The sequence below is a fragment of the Lytechinus pictus genome, chromosome 16 (genome assembly GCF_037042905.1).
Source record: "Lytechinus pictus isolate F3 Inbred chromosome 16, Lp3.0, whole genome shotgun sequence".
NCBI classification, from domain to species: Eukaryota; Metazoa; Echinodermata; class Echinoidea; order Temnopleuroida; family Toxopneustidae; genus Lytechinus; species Lytechinus pictus.
The window spans coordinates 22,946,258-22,968,134 of NC_087260.1; the positions used below are offsets into that span (position 1 = coordinate 22,946,258).

The window sequence follows — 21,877 nt, forward strand, 5'->3', positions numbered from 1 at the left end:
CCCCAAGAGAATTTCATATCAATTCTAATCAAAAGACAGAGCCTTTTCAGATCTGAGAATAAGAGTATTTAATTCCTTTCTTTGCACTTTCTTACATGTTTGTTGAATGCATACTGACAGGAAGCGGAATTAAAGGTTGTATCGCGTTGCAGAAACTTGTTAGTCAAACATTGAGGTGCTTTGGAGGGCGTGAAAATTGAAAGTAGGGCTGTCAGGCAAGCTTTAAGTTGCTATGGTAACATTTCCTGCTTCCTAATGACCACAAATGAAGTAATAAGGTGTTAAGACTTAGTCCGCTGTGCTTGATGCACATTGTAGCCTTGTGAATGTTGTGAGGTGGAGATCTTTTCATTGATATTGTCCTTCATGCTGTAAAGAAATAGTCAATAATGGTTTTCTCCGGAAGAAAAATCAGAGAGACAGAACATTGACTATTATTTCACATCATGAAGGACAATATCAATGAAACAATCTTTTGTTACAATGAGACGGCAAAACAAAGGGAAAATGACTGGGGTAAACCATTATGACCAATTTGTGAAAAAATGTTACAGAGATGAGAATGAAAAATGAATAGAAAACAAAGAAATATTAACAATGGAAAATCCAGGCCTCTGCATAGATCTAGACATCATGAGAGAGATATCCATCCAAGAGAAAGTTTGGATGGATGGATGGAAAGAGGGTTGGGCAGATAGATAGATAGATAGAAAGATAGATAGATAGATAAATAGATAAATAGATAAATAGATAAATAGATAGAAAGATAGATAGATAGATAGAGAGAGAGAGAGAGAGAGAGAGAGAAAGAAAGAGAGAGACAGATATATAGATAGATAGACAGACAGACAGACAGACAGACAGACAGACAGATATATAGATAAATAGATAGATAGATAGATAGATAGATAGATAGATAGATAGATAGATAGATAGATAGATAGATAGATAGATAGATAGATAGATAGATAGATAGATAGATAGATAGATAGATAGATAGATAGATAGATAGATAGATAGATAGATAGATAGATAGAAGAGGATAGAAGAGATATAGATGATAAAATTTATAATAGATAGATAATAAGACAGGCAGATATAGAAACAAAGAAAAGGTGAGTGTGTATGTGTGTTTCCTTTATCCAGACAAATGTTGAATGATAAAAATGCCTTGATATTTGGTGAAAAACTGGGACAGGAATAATATAGTTTTGAATAGTCTCGAAGCAACATTTTAACTTCCTAGTATCAAATTTAAACCAAGCTACTTGAACTAGATCTACAGCAGACATGTGATGATACTGTCATATAAAAAAAGCTCATGATCAGGAATAAAAATAAGAAATAATAATCCATATACATCACATCCTATGTAAAATCAAAACAGGGCGTGCTCTTGAACTTTGCAGAGCCCTGATTTTGTGGTCAAACTTTTGGAGACGGAATAAAAATACTCTACAGCCTTGGCAGTGATCAGGCATGGAGTTCAACGTCACAGCAATGAACTGGCAGTGAGAGTGATGTCATCATTAAAAAACAAACACATGCTAAGCATTACTTAACAGTCGAAACAATAAGAAATTACTGAACCTTTAACATATGAATGCAAAATTGGTATCTGCTTCTAGACTTGATTGTGATATATGCATGGAGGTACCCGTTCACATTGGCAGTGTGGTTTCATCGGCTGAACATGGAAGTGGTTTCTCGATGTGAACGGAACGCTAAGGAAGTGGAGAATAAAACATTTCCAGAAATTCCCAATCACACTATTTTGACTCGCCGATATCACATGCCCTCACATTGGCTTACAATTGGCCATGACTCCCACACAGCAGAGCCTCAAAATAGCCTTCCAAAATCTCCCAAACTAGGCATGGTATTTCCATCGGATCAGGTCGAGACTCCAAATGTATCATTTCAAACCTCTGCATTCTGATACTTTTTCTCAAAAAAGTTAATAGCTTTGTAATCAACAGGTGCATATAAAAACATAACAACTTCCACACATCAATGAATATACAGATTATCGTTAAGAAAATTACAAACTTATCACAAATCAAGATTTTACTTGTTTGAAATCTTCATTTTAATTTTTATTCAATAATGTTAGAATTCATATAATTAAGATTAACAGTCTGTCCTTTTCTTTATTAGCATTCAACTCTTAACTTTTGGACAGTTTGAATATTGGTTAATGTTTGATTTATTACAGTGAAACTTCTACTTTCTTTATATGTTCATACACAGAAATAAAATGTATATATCCAATGACAAATTAGATATTGATAAACCTTTGATTTTCCTATCAAAACAGTTTTTTTAATGAGAGATTCGAGCAAATATTCAAAGACAAAATCATTCTATTGAGACTTCCTGGTCCGTATTCTGAAGTCTAGATTAACTTTAGACCATGGACTAACTCTGCGCTAAAATCATGGAAAGCTAAAAATGTCAAAAGTTTGTTTACATCATTTGTTTCTATGTGTGCTATGCTCTTTCCTCACACATTAACGGTGAAGAAAACTATTTCAGGTATTATTTCCTGACTATTCTGAATGATCAAAGTGACAGATGAGCTGATATATTGAAATTCCAGAGTTAGAGATTTATGCCACTATTGGCTATCAATATTTAAACCACAACTTTAGACCCAGAGTTTAAATCAAACCCCACTTCAGAATACGGGCCCCTGTCTTGTCATATTTTCTCTCTTGTTTGTAAATTTTACTCACTATTTTCTTCTTTTTTTTGGGGGGGGGTGAGTTGTTTCAGAGTTCTTGATTACATGCAAAGCTAAAACGGATTTGATTTTTGTCTAATAACATGCTCAAAATTTTCTCAAATGTCTTGACTGAAACACTCCTAGGCCCCCACATAGAAATAAAGCTTTGCGACTAATCGTGGTGCTGATTTCTATGATTGATTGCATTGACGACTGTCGGATAACCGGATAACTGCTGATCCTTGAATATCGGGGGGGGAGAACAACATGAGATGAGATGAGATTGTGTATAATTAAATATAAAATCCAGCCTCATGATTAATCGCTATATTACAGGGTCCATATTACAATGCCAGTTTTTTTATATCAGCATAACAATAAATGATAATATAGGATTTATAAAGTGCACATATCCACCTTGTTAGGTGCTCCTATATGTTACCCCGGCTAAGCTAGTCTACTGATTCCAGTTCTCACAGCTTTTTGAGGAATTACTTCCTGCTGGTACCCATTCACCTCACCTGGGTTGAGTGCAGCACAACGTGGGTAAAAGTTTTGCTGGAGGAAAACACGCCATGACTGGGAATCGAACCCACGTCCCTCAGATTGAAAGACAAGAGTCTTAACCACAAGACCACAACGCCCCCACGCATGCCTTTCAACCATCATTTTATGTGACATCTTCTTCTCTTCTCATTTTGCTTGATTGCATTGAAAGGATGGGAAATCTTGCTTTCTCAACCAAGTTACAATGCTTATGGGACTATTGTTATACCCAAATGATGGAGCCAGTGTATGCCGACTTACATGGGCTATGGCAAGCCAATTTTTTTAATCCCATTTCTAGATATCACGAAATGCCTATACATGTGTAGTTAACAAGACAAAATTATTTCTTCCTATGAAGTATTTGAATTCTTGTTATTTTGTGTTGTTCACAAAATCCAATTTCTTGATATAAAGAATGAAATGCCATATAATATAATGGGATTCAAGTCAAAATGGCTTGCCATATGTTCAGTATATTGGTATACACTGGATAAAATGTCCAGAAGGCCATTTCACAAAGATGTTCATAAGTTTATGACTTTACGCATGACTGGTGATCCTTTCCTACACTAAATGATATATCCCTGCATAGCTGGTAGCTGACTTAGCTCCTATTCCTAAGAACATTTTCCAGTCGTGTGTGAAGTTGTGCGTAACTTTACGAATAGCTTTATGAAACATCCACCAGGGGGGAGTTTCACAAAGATTAAAGTATGACCTAGAGTTTCACTTAAATGCACGCAACTAGGCATTTAAGTGCGACTCTAAGTCATATTTAAATCTTTGTGAAATACCCACCGGGTGTTACAGCTCCTATAGTCCATGGTAGCATATACTGCTGTCCATCCACTTCTTAATGGTTGATTGGACATGACCCCATGGTATACCCTGCTAATATTCTTTTATAGTTAACAGTAATCTACCTTTCAGTATCCTGGTATGCCTTGGTATCGTTAGAACTCTATAGAGACTGATTGAAATGATTTTTATACTCACAAGAGTTGTTCCACGATTGTTGGCAGTATTCACGTTTCCACCCGTTGCGATGAAGTCTTTGACATCGGCCAGCATCCGCTTCGCTTCCTTCTTCTTGATGTTCTTGACAGCGACATCATCAAATCCTTGAAGCAAAAAAGAGAGAGATGAACATACTTAGCAGTTTCAACCGCTCCATTAACTCAATTCGATTCCATTCAAACTTTAATATACAAGTGCAATACCATTCTCCGATAAGGGTTAGAATACTTACTGGTTCCTTGCAAAGTCTTTAATAACAAGAAGACCGGAGCGCTATACTCTCGAAACATATACGCTTTCCTTGATGACTCCATTTTCATTCATGGAATCAAATTTTCATCCTCTCATAAATGAGTATTAATTTTCAAACTGCCTCTAATCCTAGAGATATTCTGATGAAAGATAATCCTGAATTGTATATTGACTTCAACATCTACATGAGGGAATATGAGACTGTTTGCGTAAACATAGAGTCAAAAAGGAGGTGCTGCAGTATCTAATGAAGAAATAAATTGGTAGTAGTAATCCTTGATTGAAAAGTTGAATGGCCCTTGTCAAATCGATCCATCAATCCAGGTTAAACTAAAGTTGTTTCCAAAAAGTGATTTCAACTCTTTAGTCAGATCCCTGTCTCTCTTGTAAAAGTTTTGTCTAAGCACCTCAATGATGAGGTGCCACAATGTCTTCTCTTCCTGCACCATCCATTTCAGAGATTCCCCAACTGTTATATTTTTAGCCCCCTTGAGCTGTTTTTTCCTTGGAGTATGGAACCGCTCTCCTCCCCCTCTCCCTGCCGCAGAACAGCTGATAGAGACATATCTTCTGAACACCGTCATAACAAGCAACCTACACCCTCAAAGTCTTAGTTTGGGGGCTTTGAATTAATTGAGATTTTCTTCCTCACCGCAAAGAGTTGCACGGTGCCTGTGTGATGAAATCATCACATGGTTTAATGAGGTAGAGGTACGGGAAGGGATAAGGGATTCGATTTATAAGATTAGGGGTAAGGGGTGTTACTGATATGAGGGTGGGTAGGATATGAGAGGGGTGCAATGAGAGTGGAGGCCAATCATAAAGAGTTGCAGAAAGTTAAGAGGGGTAGGTAATAACAAGGGATTCCAAGAATAATTGATTGGTATATAAAACTATGTCAGAAATATAGGAAGGCAGTCAGGGTAAGGAGGGTAAATAAAAATACCAATGGAGTAGAGTGGAGTGGCATGAAGTAATGTCAACTCTAATGATTGGGGAGGGGTATAAATGGTGAGGGGTGCACCTGGCAGCAGTGAGAAAGACAGAGGTGTTCAAGAATGGAAGTTTTGAATAAGAATCTCAATCGATTATTCCAAAAATATCGGCTATTACTACATCGCCTTTATTTTATTCCATTCATAAATGAAGGGATGAAATAAATTAGCATTTTTTGTAAATACCATACACAGGTGTCAAATCTGATTCCACATGTCTCTTGAGAATTCAATATGATTTCTGATATGTTGAAAAGAAGACATTGTGTTGCTAGGCAAAAATTACATTAATTTCACAAAGGAAGTGGATCATTTATGAAGTTAACATGAATACCCTCTACATATGTCAGGGAAAAAAGATTAGAAATCCTTTCCAAACAGAAATAACCCCTGCAATGTATTGATTCTTGCCAACCTTACGCCATCATCATACAATAAGACGAAACTACATCACAGCTACTTGGCAAACTGATTAACCCATACTTCCGGTGATCCTTGATTGGATATCTTTGTTCTCATCAAACAGGAAATCATTCATCTCGGAGGACCAAATTGTCAAGGAAAATTACTGTCCTATGGCATATTGTGCAATCCATCCATGGTATTGATAATCATACACGGCTGAATTGATCCATCTGAAACTGATCATTTTCAGATCATTTGTTAAATCCCGTCTATTTTGCTAAGAGGACAATGAGTTGCATGGACTAAGCAGATCATTCTGAGGTGTTGAATTATTGTTTTTGTGGCCCAAACATGGAGAAGTGTGTGCAGTGCTTTGTTACTAGAATAGGCACTGTATCAAATGAATATTGAATTGGATTTGATTAAAACAAAGTCTAACTTCTATATAAACATAAAACAATCTGTCAATGATTGTTTCACCCTTGGAAATGTGAATATTTTCACATCAAAGAAAAAATAAATAAATAAAAATAAATATCAATATCAGCTTAATTGTAATTTACAGATATCCCTGCACAGTACTTTACTACTGTAATGTGGCTGTAAAACATATTTTTGCAACTTTTGCTTGATAAAGCCAGTATCAAATTTTTGGTACATTCTTAAGATTAACCATTCTTTCTTTGAATTCAACATCTGATAAAAAGATCAATGCAGTCATCACATATACACTGTACATGTAGCTCTCTGATACAATAACTAACTGCAAGGGTTCAGAGCGCCTTTATTAATGGGATGCTCCAGATTAAAGATATTTATATCTAAATGAATAGAGTAAAATTCACAGAGCAAAATGCTGAAAATTTGATCAAAATCGGATAACAAATGACGAGGCTATTCAATTTGAAAGATTTGCATTATTCCGGTGGAACAGTTCTACGCATGTCTTTATGAGTATTCATTAGGTGGGCTGATGATGTCTTATCCTCACTTGTTCTTTTGTATTTCATTACATGAAATCAGGTATATTAAAAATGATTCTACCAAGAACTAAAACAATTGGATTGACAACTGATATTAAGAGCAGTAGTTATTTATTGCTGCAACTTATTTCATCATACTGGAGACACAGTTTACACATGTATGAAAAAATGAAACAACTATGGTTTGATGTAATAATGTAAGAAAAGGGAAAGTGGGGATGTGACATCATCAGCCCACCTAATGAATATTCATGACATGCATATAACTGTTTCACAAAATATTGCTAAACTTTGATATTCAATTCTTCATAATTTGTTATCCAATTTTGATGAGATTTTCAGCATTTTGCTCTGTGAATTTTACTCTATTCATTTAGATATAAACATTTTCACCCCAGAGCACCATTTTAAGAAGAGAGTGTACTATAGCTGATTGGTGGTCAATTAATTTTCATTAAGAATCAATATCATTCTCAAGCTTTATTTACAGCTTTTGTAGTGTTTTTCTTGTGAATCTAATTTCACAATATGCACAAAGTGTTAATTGTTTTTCATTCTATTATTCACGTTTTGTACCATTTCAGTTTTATCATGAGAAATAAAATTGATAAATCAATCAATCCATCAACCAACAACATTTTCTACACTTTTTTAGTTGGAAGGTAAAAATACAGCAGGATACAGATTATATTATCAATCGTCAAGATCTCCAAGGAGCTCTAAAGCATCATAACAAGCTTGAACATACTGTAAAATCAATCACTTTCCTTTCCAAACATGACCAGCTTCCCCCAGACAAACGGTAGAGAGATCTTCTTAATCCTTCTAGACATCCCATTGTCCTAATATTCAGATCTCTTACCATTGTCTTTCATATGTGTTTCAATGACCATCTTGGTTTCTGAACCTGCAGGTGCTTGATCTGATGGGATACTACCATCGACGTCTATCAGGGTGGGATCGGCTCCATTCTATAGAGGGGGGAGTGGAAAAAAGGATCCATCAGTTGTAACGTGTGTAGAGTAGCAATCAAACACTGATAATATTGTCTTTCAATAATGATGTGCCTGCTTAACACATAGGAGATACATTTGCAGTTTCTTCTTATCCTATTAGGGGGATTAAATGCTAGAAAAATCAGCAATTTTCACAACATTTTTTCAACCTCCTGAGAAAACAAACGAGGAATTTCAATTTGTTTGGAGGTAATAATGAAGTACTTGTGGGTATCTTGAACCATCAAGAAATGGGTGAATTAGAGATGAAAATGTGGTGTGTAGTACAGAAAATCTCTTTACGACATGCAGCATTTTCACCTATAATTCACCCATGGACAACATTTTTGTTGGTTGACATTTTTTCAAAAGCCTACCCAGTAGTACTTTATTATTACCAGAAAACAGAGTTAAGTTCCTCGTTTGTTTGGACAGCAAGTCAAAAAATGTTGTGCAAGAGAAACCATGATTTCCTAAGTGACTTGAATTATGCTCAAAGAAAATATATTAAATACTTACCCCTTTATTTCTTCAATTATTCTTCAAAAAAGAATAAACATAAAATTCCACTGAAGTATACGGAAACCAAGAAAATCATCAAAATAAAGGATTATCATTTCGAATCCGACATCCAGTTACATAGTCTTAGCAGTCGTCATGTACTAAGCATGAGTATCCAGTGTTGAAATATTGTGACAAGTGTAAAAAGCTGTGCCTTCTAAAACTAAATCAATCGACGGCTATAATGAGATAATCTTATTCAGGACATGGGAACAGGTCCGCCAGCTTGATCTAATTTCATCATCATCATCGTGAAAAGGGGTATGTTTACATGGTGCCACATTAATTACAAAGTCAAAGACAGAACAAGCATCATCATCATAAGAGTTTGATAAAAATCTCTGAATACCAATTTATGAATTTTTAAAGTTTTAATTTTGTGATGTCACAGATGAGCAGCTTCTCTTTATGTCATGTGACATAAATCTATTAAAAAAAAAACATTAAAAAAAAATTGAAAGTGACTCCATTTGTGCAGGGGTTATATCATCAGTCACATCATTTCATTCCCCTTCTATAGTATTTTAAAATCATGCTTGTTTAAAAGTACTGAATTTATGGCATTTAGATTTACGAGATATATGGACGTCACAGATACAAAAAAACATAACTCTCTTGTTACATCTACAATGGCATTGATGTAGTTATAGGAATCAAAGTCTGTATCAAATTTAGGTAGATTTAAAGATTCTTCTCTAAAACAAAAAGTATCATAAAATACACATTGTGTTTAATATATGACTTCATATCTGATACTTACAATAATGGGTAGAGCTTAAAGTTAAAATTTCAATATTAAAAAAAATATGCACATTATTGTTCATCCTTCCCGATTCAAAGTATGAATCATCTTAATAATGATTTTTTTTTCGTGTGAACCTGCCTACTTAGATTGATGAGAAAGGACAAGCAAAGTGATGATGAGGGTAATGAAAAATGTAAAAGACAAAAGTTAGAATCGCAGAAGGGCATGATCTGGCAAATTTAATTTTCAATTAAGTCTTTAGTAAGGAAAGGTTTTAATACTAAACAGCCCTCCATGTATGTCCACAAAGTCATTCTGTTCCCACAAATTGTATCCATGATGTATGCATGATGTATGCAGATATATTTTGGGAAAGGGGGGGGGGGTAGGACACAGATATGTAAAATGTTTCAAATCACATACAAACAAGGACGTAAAGCATCCAAGCTGAATTTGAGGCATATTCTTAAAAAAAAAATTGAAGGATCTGGAACAAAAGTGTTAGTTGGTGGAAATTTATTATTTCCAAAATGTGGTTTGAAAATTTTAGGAATGAAATGTCAAGGCCCCCCCCCCCACACCTATCTTAAAGGTCAAGACCAACACAGAAAAATGCTGACTTGAATAAATAGAGAAAAATCAAACTAGCATAGTGCTGAAAATTTCATCAAAATTAAATGTAAAATAAGAAAGTTATGACATTTTTAAGTTTCGCTTATTTTCACAAAACAGTGATATGCACAACTAGGTTAGTCAGTTGATGATGTCCATTACTCACTATTTATTTTGTTTTTTATTGTTTGAATTATACAATATTTCATTTTTTATAGATTTGACAATAAGGACCAACTTGAATGAACCATATAGTATTAAACAATGCTAATTCCAAATGGTCAGGGAGGAATTAATTGTTGTATCACTTGACAATGAGAAGAAAATTAGAATATTTCATATTTCATATAATAAAATACAAAATAAATAGTGAGTGGATGATGTCATAGTCTCCTCATTTGCATACCAGCCAGGATGTGCATATCACTGTTTTGTGAAATTAAGCAAATCTTTAAAATGTCATAACTTTCTTATTATACATCCGATTTTGATGAAATTTTCAGTGTTATGCTTGTTGGATTTTTCTCTTTTTATTCAAATCAACTTTTTGTTGGGGTGGACTTGTCCTTTAAAAGGTATGATCATAGGAAAACAGAGGGGCATGAAAATGAAGAGAGGTGAGATTTAAGGAGATAAGGCAAAGCACAAAAGATTAAAAAACGAGAGAGTAATATAGGAAGAGAGAGAGAGTAACAATCAAATTACTCAATCCTCTGCAGCAACTAATGAGGGTAAAATGCAATAGAGCAAAAAGCAAACCCTATAGGTTTTTATGATGCAATAAACTCAACATTCTACTTGATTTGATAATTAAGAAATACTGACACACACACCAACTGGTCTTACAATCTGAAATAACTAAAATATCAATTAAAGGAAACTATCAAATACAAAAAAAATAAATAGATACAAAATAGATTTTCAAAAAATATTTACTTTGGTGAATACAAAAATATTCACCTCTGTTATATAAACAATAATGAAGAAAAAACAACTGCAATTTACATATTATTCATTCCCTCATAGCATGTAAAATGTTTATCCCAACACTTTGGAAATATGCTAAATTACTTGGGGAGTTTCTAATTATCTGATCCAACTCTTCAGCATTACAGTATTTGCATTATCAAGTGAACTATTTCATGTAACCACTATCTTGATGAAAGGTTATGAAGATTAGACAGTAATCTTCAAATCCCAAGTGACAAATTAGTCTGATCTTTCATGCATATCAAGAGAATCAAGATACTTGTAAATGCAATTAATCTCGGCCAGTGCATTAGTAATAGTCTCCTTAATTTCTGCTTGCACCAAAATGATAATCATATTGATGTTGATGATGATTCTACTACTTCTTCTACTTCTTCTACTTCTACTACAATTAGATAAACCTATATGTGATATAACACATTTGTAAACATTACCTTGTAAACTTATATCTGATATACTGAATGCAGAAATAAAAGCAATCAATCAATCAATATATACATATAATGAATATTCTTGTTGATGTCATTTTAAAGTATTGTGTCTTTATTGTCTTTATGTTTTTAAGGTGCACTTGTTACAAGCTTTCCTTACTAAATGTAGTTAACACCTCCAATATATGTTAGATTTCAGGTATGTATTAATGTTTAACCTTTGATAAAAAAGAAATGTTGAATTGAATTGATTAGGTGGTAGCAGGCACCCTCTGTGCACGACCTAACAAATGCGTTGATGCATTATAAACCAGATGCAACTGGAATCCAAATGTGAGTTTAAGTGACACTTACTTTTATTAAATTTATTTTAGTGACACTTATTTCCCCCGGAATTTTTTTTCTTCTTTCAAAACTTACATTTAGGAGGAGTTGTACAATCTCTGTAGAATCACAGGCACAGGCAGAGTGAAGGGGTGTCCACTGATCTTCATCCTTTTGGTTGACGTCAGCTCCCTTCTGTACGAGAATCTCGGCAACAGAGAGATTGTCATCCATACAGCACTAGAGGGCCAAAAAAAAAAAAAAGAACGCATGGATGGAAAATAGACACAAACAGTTCTGAATAATTGTATTCGGGATGCAAGTTTAGAAGGAAACGAGCATACAGTATCAGTTAAAGAAATCTAATTATTGATGTGAATGTTTATGCCTTAGGAATGATAATTTACAAATTCACTCATTTCAAAAAAAAAATCTTTACACAGAGCGCGTTTAACCCCTAACACAAGTTACAACATTCTGAGTATAATAGTGCAGTAATATTTTTCTAAATACTTTTTTATTTATTTCTGTTGTTTTTTATATTCAATTTAAGTAAAGTAAAGGGCTACAAAAAGCCAAAACACAATACACCAAATATATCCAAACAAACTTGTTCTAATCTTTGAAGTTCCCTAATTGCCATGTATCAATGTCTTTAAAACTTATCAAAAATAAAAAATATAAATGATTATAAAAATCACAATCCTTCAGATGGCAAGCATATCAACCAGCTTTAATATCATATAAAGCTAAACCTTTTTTTCTGTATTCCATTTCCTTCGAAAAATCTCTTTCAGCCTTTGGGCACCCAGATATTCCTCTTGCAAAGCCATGTTTGCTTTGGGAAATGAGTTCTTTAAATTTAAATCTACTTGTGGCCATTACCTAGCAACCATTCTCGCTTTGCCATTCATCAAATCAAAGACTTCACTAATGATGAAAGAAAAAAATATCAGAATAAAGGAGGAATGCAAACAGCAATCTCTACAGAGACAGGGTGTTCTTTGAGAAATGGCTTATTGTTACCACTACTGTGCTCCATCAGAGAAATTTCACTTGGAAATTCCACTCTGACTTCTTGAGACTGCATTACCATGGTAATCAGTTTGGCTACCATGGCGATATGGATGGAATTAAGGCACTCGCTTGAATATCACTTTTATTCGATACTATTGCATGATACAACAAAAGAGTCAAATCGACCATGAACAGTGAAGAGGAAAACTCGATAAATAGCAGTAGAGCGTGTACTGGAAGGTGGAAATGTCAACGGATATTAATCTTCAAATTTATTTCATATGATATTTTTTATTCTTTCTAAGATTCTCTTGGGGATTTTGAGAACTATTTAATTTTGTTGACACTAAGTTGTTCAAACCAATATCTTTATCAGGTGGATGGAAAATCTATGCATATATAATTACATATATATATATGCATACATCCTATGTAAGGGCGAAGTCTATGAATGGGTTTATTCCGTTATAATACACATTTAGACGTTAAGTCGAAGGTAGGGAGCGTTAAGGCGCATTTCCAACATTGAAAGAAGACAAAAAAATTCGCCTTAATTGTAGATGTAGAAAGATATATATATATGGGTGTGTGTGTGTGTGTATATATATATATATATATATATATGCTTTAATACATTACAATGAAATAAAGCTCACATATTAAATTAAATCATCTATTTTTGTTGAGGATTTGCATCCCATTGCTTGATCATTCTGTTATTTATTTTGTATTTAATTTAATCTTCTCTCGTCTCCATCCTGCCCTGCTTTGCCCCTCCAAAACACATGTCATTTAACTTCCCTTTTGCCTCTGTCTCCCTCCACAAAATACCGCAAACAGACCTATTTCTGAAATATTATTTCTGTGATCGAATGATACCTGATGAAGAAGAGTAACTCCGCTCTCTGATGCTGTATTTGGGTCTCCATTTTGATCCAACAGAGTTAATACTGTCAGGAGGAAAAAGAAGAAAAGAAGAAAAGGAAGGAAGGAAGGAAGGAAGGAAGGAAGGAAGGAAGGAAGGAAGGAAGGAAGGAAGGAAGGAAGGAAGGAAGGAAGGAAGGAAGGAAGGAAGGAAGGAAGGAAGGAAGGAAGGAAGGAAGGAAGGAAGGAAGGAAGGAAGGAAGGAAGGAAGGAAGGAAGGAAGGAAGGAAGGAAGGAAGGAAGGAAGGAAGGAAGGAAGGAAGGAAGGAAGGAAGGAAGGAAGGAAGGAAGGAAGGAAGGAAGGAAGGAAGGAAGGAAGGAAGGAAGGAAGGAAGGAAGGAAGGAAGGAAGGAAGGAAGGAAGGAAGGAAGGAAGGAAGGAAGGAAGGAAGGAAGGAAGGAAGGAAGGAAGGAAGGAAGGAAGAAAGAAAGAAAGAAAGAAAGAAAGAAAGAAAGAAAGAAAGAAAGAAAGAAAGAAAGAAAGAAAGAAAAAAAAAAAAAAAAAGAAAGAACAAAGATGAGACAATTATTTTAAATGCATATATTATCATGATTTTTTCTTTAATGTTTATGGATTTTGAAATTGAATAAATTTGAACTTGAATGACCGTGTTGTTATGTACTGCTTCATAACACGGGAGGTTGCAAGGGAGCAGTATTTGATATGATGTTAATATCATTGATCAAATAAAATCATCTCACCAATTCAAAACAATTTGATTATTCAATAATATAAGAAAAAGCAACAAGACATTCATTTCCATTATTTCGAGCATGAAAATACATGTTTTAAAACAAAAAAATATGCAAGTAAAATATTTACATTCTCTCCGACAATTATTTATCAATTGACTAGCAAATCAAGCTAATACATATTAAATTGATAAATATAGTACTTGATCATCAATCAGTCAATGCTTCAATCAATCAATTTATGAATACTAAATCATGTAAACAAATATTCTGAAAATAATGAAATCAACTAATCAATCAATAAATTAATTTGTTTAATATCAATTTTCAATAATCAACTAATCATGTAACAAATTAATCACTCATTCACTTGATCAATCAATCAATCACTTTTCCATCCATCAATCTATCCATCCACCCATCCATCCATCAATCCATCCATCTATCCATCCAATCAACCCCAAAACAAAGTTTTCTCTCTCCTTCCCCCACAAAGTGATTTCCAAATTCTCCTTTCTCTTTCTCCAGCTTTCCTTTCCTATCAACCTTTCACTTACCAACTGATGTAGAATGTTCCTTAGACTCCACTGAACAGTCAACAGTAATGTGGTGTGTTTTGTTCTTATTGCTTGTCTTACAGGTGCAATTCATTGTCACTCAAAGCACACAAACTGGAGTCTGGTGCATGAGACTAGCTCTAGTCTTAATGCATCCTCTAAAAGTTTGATCACTCGTTAATAAAATCAATTGACATCTGTGGTACAACAAAGTTCTTCATAAAAGAAGTAAAAATAACATTCTGTTTGATGATATTGTTTCTCAGAGATTGTTTCAAGGCATGGTGATCTTAGTTTCTCAAAAGATCGAAGCAAGATGCCCTTTTATAACAACTCAGTTGAATTTCCTCCTAGTTTTGCCACCTAACCTTTATCATTGCTCCTTTCACAACAAGTGCCATTTCATCATTCAAATAGGGAATAGCACTACTCAAGGTGTAGTTCACTGATCCATGCTGCACTTAATCGCTTCTAAAACAAAAGTCACTTGATCAAGAGACCGGTCAATCTGCATCCGCGGATCCATACTATTGCTATCAAAGCAAGTACACCGGCCTTGACTGACATCTCCAAATTTAAAATTTAAAACCAAACATTCACTGGAGACGACCAAAATGGAGAGCAAAGGGAGCTTTCCACACATTACCGATCCTGCAGTCCTTCTCACCCAATCCTGGCTGCAGTTTAATTTTGAAGTGGTCTAGCAGGAGAATGATCTGGTCAATATATTATATGTTACAATTATATGGGTGATCCTGAGATTCAGTAGTCAAAAGCAGCCATCCACCTAAAGAGTTAGAAGTTGACAACTGAATTCTGTGATATTCCAGTGGGGTTTGTTTTAATAAGAGCCAATCAGTACCAGATGATGACTTCTTAACACTACTTTTCCTTAACTGATAAATACTGATAAAAGAATTCTGTAATATCTCAATTCAGTGGTCACAGATGCTTGAACAATATCCTTGATATCAAAGAACCTCTCTTCCTCTTGTCTTGCTTTGCCTGTACGATATCTTATCCAACCAAGTCAGTTTTATTCTTTTTGTTACAATAGTAACATTCAGACACCTGTGTTTCTCAGCCAATCAAACTCAAGGAAAGTTAACAGATACGGCAACTTGTCAGATTAAATATGTTGATGAAACACTCCTTTGCACGAACAATCTTCCTGGAGCGTTGTAAAGAGAAAAATCAAATGATGCCTTCCCCGTCAGAAGCTGTTGATTTCTCCAAACCATGGAGACATGACTGAGGTCGAGTGAATTTTCTTCATAGCATGTGTCCCTGATCACGGTAAAAAAAAAGATAAAGATGTATCCACTATGTAGAGAGAAAAACAAATGTTGCTGCTGCGGAACAACACCATTGCGTGATGACGCAGGAGTAACATTCTCCTCCTTCATAAATCCTTCTGAAGATCTTGAGATCTTGATTCACTGAATTAAATAATGCATGACATTACACAATAATTGGATTGAAGGGATACCTTTGCTGAACTCCCAATAGACTATTGACATGACTGGTATGATCATCATGGCTCTAACCAATGAAGGAGTGCATGACTTCTTCGAGCGAACAGTATCCATCTCGATGGATTGATGAAAAATGAAAATAATTTCTTCATTATCATAATATAGGCCCCTCTATTTCAAAATTAAACTCTTCTCACAAAATTCATATTTCATCAATTAATTTGATATCTGAATTTGCAATATTTGTGTTTTTTCACTTATCACATGAGACACTTAATAATACTGAATCTTATTAATAAAGAAGTTTCCAACATCATAAGTAAAATCCATTTAAGATCTCAAACATCAAAGACAAAATATATGAACATAGTACTTTGAATGAAACATAATATACTAGTAGCTTTACAAGCAGTAATATATTGATCATGGAAGTTGATACCAACAACATTGATTTCTCTATTTACTTTCAAAATATAAATTGGATATGAAATTAGGGAAAATCTATTATTTATATTGGTTGAATATCGCATACTGAATATTCCTTTTTGTACTTAACTCACAGAAAAGACAAAAGCCTGTATCAACAAAGGACTAGAGTGAAAAATTATTATTTTATCCTACTAGACTATCCCCTTCTCCAAAATATATATTAATTAGTGCATTTCAGAAGACATTTAAAAAACTATAACTAAAATAAACAATGAGAAAAAGAAAAAATATGATCCAGCAAAGATGGATGAGTGCAATATATCACTGCTTATCACAATATATTGCATCTCTCAACTCGGCACTCAATATTAGCGCAAGGTACAATCCAATGCAGAAATCTTGGTAGCAAGTAATTCACTTTTATTATTCTGCCTTGATTGCAAGAATACAGCCGTGTCTGATGATATACCCACTGACCAGGGACTTGAACCCGCAACCTCTGAATGAAAGACCAAATACACAATCCACAGAACCAGAAAGATGTACGACGATCAGAAATACCAGTAGATACCGCCAAACTAAACTCTTATCAGGAGACTATGAAGAGAATATCAAATTTAGAGCATCACCGATCCAAAAATAACTCTTAATTTCAAAAGGCAAGAGGAGAGAGAAGAAAAACAGTTGTGATGTCACTATCGACCACCTGTAGGGAAAGCAGTATTTCAAATGTCAGACATACAAACTCGCAAGGCTCTATTAGGTAGCATCACCGCTGCCAACGAGCTAACCCCACGATGATGACACAGTCACAGAACATGTGAGAAATATTAACGAAGACGCAATGGAGAGGTATTATGATTTTGAAAGAAAGTAATATCTTGGAGTGTCAGGGAGGAAGCAGTGTACTTAGCACGGCCAATTAGAAACATCAACAATAAGGGTTATTATTAGAGGAAGATGTCTTCGAGAGCCGAAGCATTAAGACAAGGTTGGGTGGTTAGTCTTGATAAACAGGCACCCATGAAAGATCTTGGAGAAAAGAATGACAGGGCCTACGGAGTATGCAAAGATTTATTTATTCATTTCCAATATATTAAACCAGGGAAGCTCACTCAGCAATAAACTGGTCTCATGAGGGGCACTGGAAGCCAAAAAATCAAATCAATGATAAATATTCATCTGGATATACATATCATTAATTCTTCGTCTCCTCCATTAAAGGGAACCAAAACCCAAGAAGAGAAGCAATCTTATTGCAAAGAGTAAAAATGAGAGGAACAATTTAAAAAAAGTTTCATCAAAATCGGTTATGAAATAAGCAAGTCATGGGAGTTTGAAAACTCTTGTTGTAATTTCTCTGGGGATCCTCAAATTGGCAAACGTGCTTCAAAATTGCTGATTTTGTGGACAACTCTCCATTTGTTTTGTACACAATTTTTCAGATTTTCCTCATTATCTTTCAAATTGCATCTTGCCTCCTTCTGAGCACGACATATGTCATGGGAAAATATAATTCACACCACATATGTCAAGGTCAGGAGGAGATCATTTGAAATATGTAAAATAAAGGGGAAAATCTGAAAATTTGTGTACAAAACAAATGGAGAGTTGTCCACAAAATCAGCCATTTTGAAGCACGTTTGCCAATTTGAGGATCCCCATAGAAAGTAAAACAAGACCTTTTAAATGTCTGTAACTTGCTTATTTCATAACCGATTTTGATGAACCTTTTTTTTATTTGTTCCTCTCATTTTATTCTTTGCAAAAAGATTGCTTCTCTCCTTGGGTTTTGGTTTCCTTTAAGAGTAATTTCCTATCTGCAAACAAATTCCATCAAAATAGTTACATTTTTATTTTCTCTTTCTTCTTCTCCAATAGACTACTTTTTCTGATCTGCAAACAAATTCCACAAAGTTGATTATAAATATTCAATTGGATATAGATACCATCACTTTATTATTCTCCATTACTAATTTCTTTTTGTCAAACAAATTCCATCAAATCTGGAAAGATTCAAACAATAACATTAGGAAAAAATAATTCTGAATATCTAGACTATCAAACATGCAGAATGGAGTCTTCTAAAGTTGGCAATGGATTCATTTTTTTTTCAGTTAACCTAGCTGACTATCCATGGGTAAATGAGGCAAATATTGACATTTGGGTGTCATATCATAAATCAAACAAAATAGAATGCTACGTACTAGGTTGTCTTGGCTTCAAACAAAACACTAATAATGGTTATGATGATAGCAAAAATTAGAATTTTATAACAATAGCAAAAAAGATATAGAAAATATATATATTCAAATCATACTAACAATATTAAGGAAATTTACAACTTCAAAAACTGAATGAAAATTTATAATAATCATACAATAAATAACAATTATTCAGTTCTTAAAAACATAACAAAACAAATAAAAAAAACCCACAAATACCCATCTGACAATATAAATTGAAAAAAATGTCATGAAATAAAGATAGGATGTCAAAAATAACCAATTTATTCAAGTTCAATATCAAATTACCATTACTTTAATATATGACAAGAGAAGTTTAAAAATAAATATTGCCATAAAGCAGGGAATCAGGTCCATATTGCAAGACAAATTGAGAAATAATGATAATGGAACAAGGGAAAAGAGATAAAACCAATAAAAGTTGTAAGAACTACACCTATAAAAGTATAAATAGTGATACCTGTATGAAAAATATGGATTTAAAAAAAATGTAAATGGTATCTCGTCTTTTAATCTTCTACTCCGTTAAAGACCCAGATGAATTGAACAGCCTGTATGGTGAGATGACATCATGATGAGATGCTCAATCCATCAACCCTCGCAGACGGGCTGCAAATTACATCATCCATCTCAAAAAGTAAAATGGCATCCCGATAAGAAAAGAAAAAAACAGATGTAGAAATGCCAAGCCACCATAGCCTCAAGCAGACAGGTAGTATGTACACCAAAGACCAGAGGAATATGGCTGATCGCTGATGAATGCAACAGCAGTAGAGGATTCCTCAGACAAGTCATCTAATAGGTGTTTCATAAAGCTGTTTTACGAAAGACTAGTAATCCTCTGTTAGGTGCCATATCAACACCATTGAAAATTTGGTGTATATCATTCACCACAAGAAAGGATCACCAGTCGCCTGTAAAGTCACTCATAACCTACGAACAGCTTTATGAAACACCCACCAGAGGACGTAAGACACATCCCTGGGTCTCATTTCACAAAGCATGGTTAATTTCTACAACTGATTGTAGGCCTACTGTACTCTGAGGTCAATATTTATCATGAAAATTTGTTAATCTACAATCTGAAATAGAGGGTCGTGGGTTCGAATCCCAGCCATGGCGTAATTTCCTTCAGCTAGAAATTTATCCACATTGTGCTGCACTCAACCCAGGTAAGGTGAATGGGTACCGGGCAGGATCAATTCCTTGAATGCACGAGCGCTGAAAGGCAGCTCAAGCTAAACCCGGGGAAATAATGATAAAAACGAACCTTGGAATAGAATATTTCTAGATAGATGGCGCTATATAAATGCCTATCATTATCAATTACTCTGATTTATGTGATGGGTCTCAGATATTAAACAGTATAATCTTAAAGTGATGATGATATATTGTACATGTATAGACTCACACTTCTCATGCAGCAACCTTTCGTCGTAATTCAATAAAACCTTGGAAAGTTTTCAAACATTGTGAAAAAAAAGCAAAGACACCAACCAATATACCCACAAGCTGAATAGACGAGGAAATACCAGGATTGTATGCTAAAGAAGAAGAAAAAGTATGGATCAATAAATTGATTATTTCATAAAAGTCATCATCATGAAAAATATCTCCACAATACATAATGATTTCAAATCTTTACACATTTCCACCCCAAAAGAGAAATAGATCATAGTTAAATTTTATTATATATCTAAAGCCCTTCCCATTGCTCATGATGTAAAAACTCCAACATATCAGTTTCCAAGAGGAATGTTCTCAACTATCTGATGTGCTGCTATGTTAGGTTCACTGCTCTGCCAGAGTATAACTCAACAATCAACATTTGTGCATACTTAATAGCATCCCAAATATGGAAAATATAAACATTCATAAACACAGCAACCAAATGTATGCAGATGTACATCAAGATGCAATACACAACTCATATGATGATTATAAAATTCAATATTCTATAAAAGAGGCTTATATTTTGTTCTGCTTTTCCAAAGATGCTTATTTACTTTCGTCAACTAAAAAATATTCCATTCTGTTAAGATCCACTACCTCACATATCAACAGAAAATGATGCCAGAGCATATTCCAATATATCCAAAGAAAATTCCAGCATCTATCAATGATTCTTAACATCCTCCATTCCTAAAGCACATCTGATAACCATTATCCAATCACATAAGTTCCAATCTCTTGATGAATATCCATTAAATTTGGATATATATTTCAGGAAAGGTGACAAATTCGAGGATAGAATATGCTCATTGGAAGTTGATGATGTAACAAAATGCACGCTTGACCACCGCTGAGAAACAAATTTACCAGGTGGGGGAGCCAGACGCTCGTAACAAGAAGGATTTAATAATTAGTAAAAAAATCGCTGCTTAAAGATAATCTTCACTGCGTGGAGCAACTACCCCAGTAGGAGGCATGTAGCGGCGAATCTTATGCTTTCTTCGCTGGCTTTCAGGAGAGGAAAGAGAGAAAATTGGTGTAGCCATCAGGGGAAACCTCTCCTTCCTGATGCGGTACGAGGGGTGGTGTACGGACAAGTCATTAATGATACATGAAGAAACAGATGAAGGGTTACGATTCGGCTGTCTGGAAGACATCCACAGACGACATTTACTTCACTTCTTGACATCCTACAGATGTAGCATCAGTAATAACGACAAAACTTATATTTCCTACAAATATGGTATTTCCTTTATTTTTATTGCAACTCAACAACTGAATAAAAATTTACAATATTCATACAAAAAGCAAGTCTGGTGTGTATTCATACTGCGGTGGATATATTTTATTAACAAGCCAGTCTGTACATGTATATAGTATTCTGCTGGGTCATTAAGTCATTTCCCACTGATCGGTGCTACTATTAATCTCAATTCAAGGTTTAGAAAATCAAGACTTTTGAAAATGTACCTTATTTTATTTCTTTTTCATTTTTTTTTTT

General features: G+C 34.4%; 1 protein-coding gene across 3 annotated transcripts in view; it reads right to left on the reverse strand.

Annotated features, from left to right (window-relative positions):
- Positions 1 to 17,500, reverse strand: part of LOC129279566 (unconventional myosin-XVI-like) — a 50,477-nt gene extending 32,977 nt beyond the window's left edge. Inside the window, exons 1-6 of one of the 3 annotated variants that reach the window (XM_064110835.1) lie at positions 17,421 to 17,500; positions 14,775 to 16,061; positions 13,481 to 13,551; positions 11,681 to 11,824; positions 7,789 to 7,897; positions 4,271 to 4,395 (exon numbers count right to left, since the gene is read on the reverse strand). In XM_064110835.1, coding sequence (XP_063966905.1) covers positions 4,271 to 4,395; positions 7,789 to 7,897; positions 11,681 to 11,824; positions 13,481 to 13,551; positions 14,775 to 14,868 — 543 coding nt within the window. In that variant the 5' untranslated portion in view covers positions 14,869 to 16,061; positions 17,421 to 17,500. Of the gene's footprint in view, positions 1 to 4,270; positions 4,396 to 7,788; positions 7,898 to 11,680; positions 11,825 to 13,480; positions 13,552 to 14,774; positions 16,214 to 17,155 lie in introns of all 3 variants that reach the window. The other 2 variants (XM_064110833.1, XM_064110834.1) reach the window with 2 other exon arrangements.
- Positions 17,501 to 21,877: the final 4,377 nt, after the last annotated feature.